Genomic DNA, 9070 nt, shown 5'->3' with positions numbered 1-9070 from the left:
GGCTGAAAGAATTGAGAAATACGAACAAAAAACTCTACACTCATGAATTGACTGTTTACGAGTTTTATTCGGTAGATGTACTCAAAGAAATAAAACATAAACAAAATTGGGATAATTATTACAAACGAGGGGCCTAAAAAAGTCTAAGTAACCTGGAGAGAGTTAAAACTAGGGAAAAACAAAAATATTTTACAGGAGCCCAAAAACTCTGTAATTCAATTGCTTCTCTATATAATTGTTTCATTGAGGCATTAAAATTCAGAAAAAGCAATTATATTTTTGTTAAAAATATTGTTCACAACTTTAACGTGAACTGTTTTTTAATGAAAGAGCAATTTTTTTGTTTATTTTCGTAATTCTACTAAACTTAACAAAACAGATGTTCCGTTTCACTTTTTTCTTTCCTTAATTTTTCGACAGACTGAATTTTTTGCAATTTTTTGAGTACATGGAGTTTCTCATAACCCGGGTTGACCATCTTAAATGTTTCTTGGAAACCAAACGTAAGACATTTATGGTTGTATGGATTCTTTGATACCATTTGAAACCATTTATGGTTCTTGGAAAGCATAACAAGAACATAAAAGAAATTTTGGCCCTTTATGGATGGAACCTTTTATGGTCTTACGTATGGTTTTCAAGAACCATTTAGGTTATTTTATATGGTTTCAATGAAAGGTCAAACCGGGGAGGCTCTTCAGTTTTGTAAAACGAAGTTAATGATGAAACCATTTTATTCATTTTCAAGAGGCATCACTTTGACAGGTTTGGTGACCTATTTGATTGTCTCCCCAGTTATATAATTGTAAACATCTGAATTATAACATATAATTTGACTGATAGATCTTTTTTGGAAAAATTCATCATTATTAACATTGTACCTTTTGCGGCATAATGCTTCACTTCTTATAAACACCTATGAAAATTCAAAAAAATATGAAAGAATCAAGTGATTTTGTTCGTAAATATTAATAATAAATTGTTCTCGAGTATAATGACATTTTTTGGAACACATATGGTATAAATCATGTAACATATGAAATGTACTCGAGAGTTCATCAATAGGTCCAAGAGGTCCTAGTACCATTACTACGATCAATGGTGTAAATGAGGAGCATATCATAGCATGGGAAAATAGCAGGAAAACCTCAATATTTGCTTCGCATACCTTGCTGAGTTGAACACTTTTTTCACATCAAAAATTTTTTGATACAAAATTAATATTTATGTCTGCAGAGCTTAGCTTTTCACATTCATTTAGTTATTTGCGCTTTGGTGTAAAAACGAGGAACGTCAATAGCTTTCTTGTCGTTTTTTAGTTCCATTTCATTCGATCGGAATTTTGATCAGATGTTTTTCAGACACAAGAAATGATGTTTCTGTTCACATGACGTAGAGTGGAGAAGTTTTGATTTCTTATCCATATATGCACAAGTGATCAAGTCATCGTCCAGAATTTCTGGGTAGCCTTTTGCCCAAAATGTTTTCAGCCAGTCAGGAGGGAGACCTACGGCGAAAATAATGTCCATTCGATTCCATTTCACATCCACAATTCTGTAGTTTGCGTAACCCCCAGACATCCAAGAATATTTGTCCTCTAATATCTTACTTAATATCGTCTTATATCTACGTTTCGTTCTCAACCGACCTAATTCTTTCAAGAATTCGTACGAGGCGTAATTTTGACAGTGAAACACTACTCTGTGAGTCTGAGGAACATTTTTCCTGAAGGAATCCATTTGTAACATCGGATAGTATAAAATCCAGCTTAAACCTTACAAGACATTGCAAGTTTTTTTTACTTACACAGTTTGAGGTCCCAGTTTGAAGATAATTTCCAGATCGTCCCAAATGAAACGCTCTTACGCCGAGACTTTGGTGCGTTCACCATACATTCATGTTACACTAATGTTCTCAAATACGGAAGAATAGTTTATACAGTTCTGACAAGTTTCCTATTATGGTAGAGATATATTTTGTTGAAGTTGCAATATTCGGATCTTTTCCGCTAGCGCCCCCAGTAAATTAGGCACCCCCCATTTGTATATGTTTAAACATTATGCATGCATCTTAGTTATTACGCATGCATACGTGTGAACAGGCATTTAGAAAATACTACTAGAGCGGAGATTTGAAATTAATGGGTATAACAATAAGTCACTACATATAATGTAAACATCAACCAAAACTTGCTCTTATTGAGTTTTTAGTAATAGCAAGCTTTGTAAAGACTCTACTACCATAATCTTCTTGAGAATTGTTCAAAGATGGTCATTGATGTAATATACCATGAACGTTATTATGAAAATAAACTTGATCTGTTGGGCTATCGACTTTCGGACGTGGAATACAAGCGTTTTTTAACAATGTAAATAGAATTAGTTTGTCAAATTGAGAGAAAAACAAAATCTTATTTTAGAGTAGAATTTAGACTGGGTTTTGGCAAAGTCTGACACAATTTTGGTTGTCCTCTTTAACGCTACTGGATGTTTCCGTTAGATGCCAAAATCGTCGAGAACGTACAGTGCTTCTTGAACTGCTGCTGCTGTGCCTTGGTATTCTGCTTCTGATGGACGAGCAACCCCGACCTGCTCCCTGACACCCCAGCTGAGTGCTGTGTCATGTCCCTGGAGCTTGAAGTAGTAGCCCGTCGTTGATTATCTGTGTTTCACAACAGCAGACCAGTCTGCATCAGTTTTCCCCAATAAAGCATAACTAGCCGCTTTCGAATAAATTCAACTCTTTTGAGCCTTGAAGGTATAGTAGAAGTCGTTTTCCGCGTAGCCATTGATGATTGATTGGCGAATTTTTTGTCTGGACAGAATGTTGACTGTGAACATGATGTCTAACATCGTCTGCTTGGCAAATGAAGAAATGATCCAACCAAGTTTCTCCAGATCTTTTGATCCACTTCTCCGTCTGCGTTCTGTTTCTGTGTTGCCTTAAAACTCAAATTCAAGTAAGCTGGAGTCCTTGACGGTTTGCATTGATCCAAATGAAACAACTCAAGCACTCTTTCTATGTAGGGTTCTTGGTCGACTGCAACTTTGCCCCATCCTCGTCTGATTCTGAGATCCATAAAACAGTGTACTCCTCTTCTGTCATCCATTTGAAATGTTGGCTCAATAACATTCTTCAGCTCGGAGAAAAATGTCTTGCTTCTTGAGGCTACTATGATGTCTCCAACCCAGACCAAAATGAAATTGTGACCACCTCTCTCAGCTCTTTCGAACAAGGAATGATTTTTCCTGCCTCCGATGAACCATTGTCCCAGTAAGAAGTTCGCCAACTCCTTGTACCAGTTGTTAGCAGCCTGTTTCAAAACTTAAAATGATTTATTCAGTCGACATACTACCTCTCTTCAATCTTAACCTTAACCTCGCTTTACAAATTCCCGTTCCAAATACACTTTTTCCTCTTTTGGTGAGTGCACAAACCAGGTATTGACATCAAAGTGGTGCATCACATGGCGCTATTTTCTGATAGTTGAATTAGAATCTGAACGTTTCTGGCTTGCAGGTAAGCGCAAAAGATTCGAAATAGTCCAGTCCTTCTACTTGTTTGAGGCCCTTTGCCACATAGTCTGCTTTGAAATTTTCTACTTGACCACTGCGTCCGAATTTCACTTGGTAAACCAATTTCTGGGGTAATGTGTCCCCGTCTGTTGGTGGTCTCACTAGGGCCCACGTCTCCTTGTGTTGGAGTGCCTTGACCTCGTCCTTCATAGCTCGGTGCGACTTGTCCCACTGATCATTTTGCATGGCTTCCAAAACGGTTTTGGGCTCTATATAATCCCTCTCTGTCACAACAAGATGCGTTCTAACTTGTCTAAAAAATCCTTGATCGTTTACCGTATCTAGGCTATGCTCTGTTCGCTTGCTCTAGTGAATCTTTTTTGAAACCAACTGTTTTTTACTGTTGGAATCCTTCTTCGTCACTCTTCTAGTGACTCTGAATCTCTGAGACTACCTACTGCTGAGGTAGACTCTTCATCTAGTGCTGCTTCCACAACATTCAAGGCCTCTCGTCTCAGTGTCTTTTCTTGAGTGTTCACGCTTTCTGCATCGTGTCACCCCTCTTTTTATTGCATTTGATTTGTCCTGTCTCTCTTTGATGCCATTGTTTTGAAAACTCTACTGTACATCGATAGTGCTTGTACTCTGCGTATTTCATTAGGTCTGTAGATAACCCTCTCAAGTTTCTCCTCTGCTTGGTTTTCTGCCATTCTGAGTACTGGTGTCATTGTGACCTTCGCCAATGCGCACACATTTCACACAATTTGAGTTCTCTGACTATCTGTGGTGCATTGCTGAACACATCCGGTTGAGTTAATTGAACCAATCGTCTGTGCATTTTCCTTGCACTGTCCGGCTTCACGCTGTTTGAAATCATATTGAACTTTAGAACGCTGCAGGGTAATCAAAACAAGTTCTTGAGTTAGTTTTATTGAGTTAGTTTTACCCGAGTTCCCTTCTCGAGATCCACGCAGCTGTTTTCTTTCTCGAAGGTTAAGTTATGTCTACACTACGTTCATGTTGTAACTAAGAAAAAAATCTTGAGTTTGAATTGGCATTCCACTCTCTTTGAGGGTATGATGATCCTGACAGAGCCTCTGCCCACCACTACGAATGTCGTCTTCTCTTGGGATTTCTGACTACAAACTGATTGAGCTCACAGTCCAGGAACGCTTCGATATTTGCCAATATGTTGTTTGTACAACCATTTTCCACTAGCATGCCTATGCCTGCTCTTTCCTATGGGTAAGAATTAGGCAGTATTCATCATTTGGTGCAGCCAATGTTGGACCCAATGCCACTGACTTATTTTTGCCTCCATTTCGTTGTCCCTTGCATGCCCTATCTAGGTAACCATTCTCAACACACTTGCCTGTCTACTCCCTCCTGCAGTCCGTGATATATGTCCAGGGATCCATCGTTGATTAATCTGGTAAAACATTTATGAAAAGGAAAGGTACTAAGCATAAAGGGATTATGACAGTCAACAACAAATTAATTTTTTATTCGTTCTTTTTTTATTTGTTCTTGAAATTATTTTTAAAAACTAATAGAAAACTGCAGAGCACATTTTCTGTTGGTTTATGAACTTTCGCAAGTGGAATCTTTGAAAATTAGTTTCTCAAAAATGAGAGTATAGCAAAATGGTATTTTACGTTAGAGTTTAGCAATTTAATGGAGAGTTCTGATTAATAAATCAAAATGATGATTTGGATTTGGGGACGAAACAGGATTCAAATATCAGCCACTCAAATATTTATAACCATTATAAGAGCGAAAAAGTCAAGATAGAAAAATAATCTTAGCATTAAGATCTATAGTGGAGGTCGCAAGGGTTACCCAATGTGGTCTGCTTCTGCAAAATGCCTAAAAATCAGTCGCAAGGGATACTATGTATATATATATATATATTATATATATATATATATATATATATATATATATTTATATTTATTTATATATATATATGTTTATATATATATATATATATATATATATATATATATATACAATCACATGTATATGTACTTATATAAATATAAAGCTATATATATTTATATATATAAATAGAGAGAGAGAAAATGCACTTGCACTTGTCTAAGAATTCATTTGCACTTCCAGTGGTATCATAATCATTCAATACCTGCTGGGAAGATTGTGCATCAAATAATCTACCTCGAAAAACTATTTAGAATCATCAGTTTGAACCAAGTTTTGATTCAGAGCAGCATTTCCTAGAGATTATTTTACATCAGTTTATTGACTTGAATGAATTTGCTCTTGTCTGATTAACTGGTAAGTTACACTTTCTTATATTTCTAACTATTTTCAAAAGTATAATTTGGATTGACTATAGTTCGAATACAAAACAAACATTAGCTTTAGGGGGCGCCTAAGTTTCAGCTCGTCATCAGTGTTTTGCGTGTATTTTTCTTATCGTGTTTCCTCACTACTGATCTTTAGACGTAATATGGATAAGGGCCAACGTATCAAAAAAAAGCTGCTCTGCAATTCGTCTTTTTATCAATTAGTAAAGCCAAATATTTTCTCTGGTTTTTTTTATTAATTAGGCTAAATTTGGTGGTCATCAAAAAGACACACTGTTAACAATTATCACGGAACAGTATTTTTTTGCAATATTTGTCCAATTTCTATACGTCTACCCGGATTATTTCAGCCCTCAATCATTTCACCTCAGTTTTAAGCCCTAATAAAATTTGTGTTATTTGGTGCTATAAACGCTTGTCCATGCCTACAGGTCTATTGCCATGCCTCAGCAGACAGTGGCAATTGATATAAAACTGTCAAACCCTAACATGGAATAAAAATGTACTGTTAATTAAGAGAAAACATGCCTGTAATGCCGACAGAAATTTTGTGGGTTGAAATGATATGGTGTTATGAAATGCGGGGGTAAATGGATGAAAAGCAATGGAACTTCTTTACATATGACTTACGAGCAACTTTCTTATTTCACTTTATATGATGATAACTGCTCTAAGGCGACAAAACCAACAGCTTCAGCAAAAATTGGTTTGAAATGCTCTCTTCTAGTAATTGGGATTGGAAGACGAATATTTGTATTCCGATCGCAATTCCTAGAAGAGAGAATTTCAAATCAGATTTTGTCGACGCTTTTTTTTACCGCTTTAGAGCAATTAATATAGAAGGTTTAGTGGTCTAATGAAAAGAGTTTAAAAATAAGTTGTGGTGTACTCCAAATATCGTAAATATAAGTTAATCCACTCTTATTCCACCTTTAAAACTTAAAGTTACACTTTTAAATTACACTTTGTCCACCCATAATAGACGGGACACTAACAGTGCAAAAACATTGTTTTTACAAACCTTACAGTCTTTTCCCCGTTATTTTCGGATGTTGAATTTCTATTTCAGGGAAGTTGAAACTACTTGGCAGTGAAACTTCATTAGTGATAAATTGGTTTACAGAGTTTAGGAGTTAATACAAAAGGAACGAACTTGAGCGATTTAACTTGGAGTGTAATTTAACTTTATTTGTTAGGTAAATAAAAGAGAGACTAGTTTCGCAAAGTGATCAAGTTGTCCGAAATAGTCAGAATGAAACGCAGAGGTCATTGAACTAAAATAGCCAAATATGATTACAGCAAAAAAAGACATGTCCATGAGCTTGGGAAAAAATGATATTTAATTTTGAATTCAACCTAAGTCCCAATATTGTGCACCTAAAAGCCATTTTTGGTCCGACAAAAAAAGTAGGTACAACCAATTAGTGGCCACAAAATTGGGTAACTGTTTAATGTTTTCAGAAAAGATATAATGGATATGTTAAAAAGAGAAAACACTGCATAAAAAAGGAAAAGAGAAAAAAATGTGCTTTGGAGGATTTGTCGGCTAAATTTTTTGCATTTTTCCAAGCAAAAGAATGTTTGTACTATTACCCACATTTTCCCAACTATTACCCACATCATGGAGAATAGAAAACAAAAACCGAGATAACGATTTCGCCGCAAACTTTTTTGCGTGTCAAAGCAAAGCAAGTTGTATATGAATAAAGAGTTATAGACTGCTTTATTTTGCGCTTGCTCAAATAAAAGACATCTAAACGTTTAATACTGATAATTTTATGGTGTAATTCAGCAAATGATTGGCTTTTAGGCACAACAACCAAATTGTTTTGGTTCCATAACAAAATTAAACAGAACAAAATGTCGGTTGAAATGAAATGAAGGAAAAAACGAATGAAAAAAATATTTGCCTTTTTTGCAATAGTTTTTTTGGATACAATCTTGGTACTCCTTTATTCGGAAAAATAGTTTGAGTAATATTTTTAAAGTCTTTTTCTTTTTGCAGGAGAAGTATGGTTTAGATCTTGGGATTTAACGCAAGCAATTTTTGCAGTTCTTATATTAAAAAATTTGTCATTCAGGTCAAACTTTTATAGGGAAAACTTGAAGATCAATGGGTGTAACTGAAACCTACGCTAAGAAACAGTAACTGTTAAACAGTTTTGGCAACTTTACTGTGGAAGGGATCAATATAATAAAAAAGCGGTAATTAAAGCATTGGAAGGTCAAAAAAATGTTAAACCGGATTTTTTAGTAGAAATCATGAGTTATGAATTCAGTTTGATGATTGAGGTAAAGAGAACAGACAAACATAAAAATACAAGGGTTGCTTGAGGGGAATTCTGGTAGCAAGAAACCAATTTGTTGGAAAAGTACGCGTCCATAATTTTATGACCCCCTGAAAGTCCTCGAAACCCTACTTCCTCAAGTCCGATCAACCTGAAATTTTGCCTGGCAACTTTTTGGACAATGGTATATGCACTTAGAAAAACAGCGGATTTTTTCGGACGCCTGAAATTGTCTATTTTGCTTTTAAAAGAAACAAAAAAGGCGTTAAATGATTTTTTTTCCTTTGAAAGAAAACAATTTTACCAGAGGCCTACTATCTAACAAAAACCATATTCAAACGTGAAGAACGCAAATTAGTTAATGTTCAGTTTAAAAGGTAATAATGCTGAAGACTATTCAACAAAGAAAAAGGCAGAAAGATGATAATTTTCCCTGATTTTCCCACCATTGTGATTATAAAGGGAACAGTTAAAAACTGACTAAAAACAAAAATTGATATGTCCTCAGCGGAGCAGAAGTTTTCAGAGGCTAAATCAGAAAAGTGTCAGTAACTGGGAAAGGATAAAAGCAAAATGCATGTACTTGCATAGGGACATGAAACATGAATACTGTTGGGTCCTGAACTTATCAAAGCAAGTTGTCCACAAAATTCCAGTTATCTTGAGCAAACTTTTACTTTAGATAAACTAAATTGCATGATCAACATTCTACTCCTACCATTGCACTTACACGGTAGATCAAAATGCTCTAAATGCTGATAAAAAACCGATAAGTTTGAGTACACTTAGGCACAACAAAAACAACCAGAGAGAAGCTTACGAGGTTGAGAAACAGCGGTTTGTCAGTAAGAGTTGAGAGAGAGAGAGAGAACTCTTAAGTGGAGCAAATGGTTCTCAGAGTAAGAAAATTTTAGTTATTTAGTGATTTCTTTGCGAAGGA

At 35.5% G+C, this 9070-nt stretch overlaps 1 protein-coding gene across 9 annotated transcripts in view; it reads right to left on the bottom strand.

The window, feature by feature from the left end:
- Positions 1-1208: 1208 nt before the first annotated feature.
- Positions 1209-9070, bottom strand: part of LOC142342172 (uncharacterized) — a 42263-nt gene continuing 34401 nt past the window's right edge. For 8 of the 9 annotated variants that reach the window (XM_075393383.1, XM_075393386.1, XM_075393390.1 and 5 more), the window contains one exon: positions 1209-1507. In XM_075393383.1, the coding sequence (XP_075249498.1) occupies positions 1347-1507 (161 nt within the window). In that variant the 3' untranslated portion in view covers positions 1209-1346. The other variant, XM_075393389.1, reaches the window with a different exon arrangement.

Source organism: Convolutriloba macropyga, chromosome 7, assembly GCF_964194025.1.
Source record: "Convolutriloba macropyga chromosome 7, txConMacr16.3, whole genome shotgun sequence".
NCBI lineage: Eukaryota > Metazoa > Xenacoelomorpha > Acoela > Convolutidae > Convolutriloba > Convolutriloba macropyga.
The sequence above is the reverse complement of the archived record's forward strand: the minus strand, read 5'-3'. Positions and strand labels throughout refer to the sequence as shown.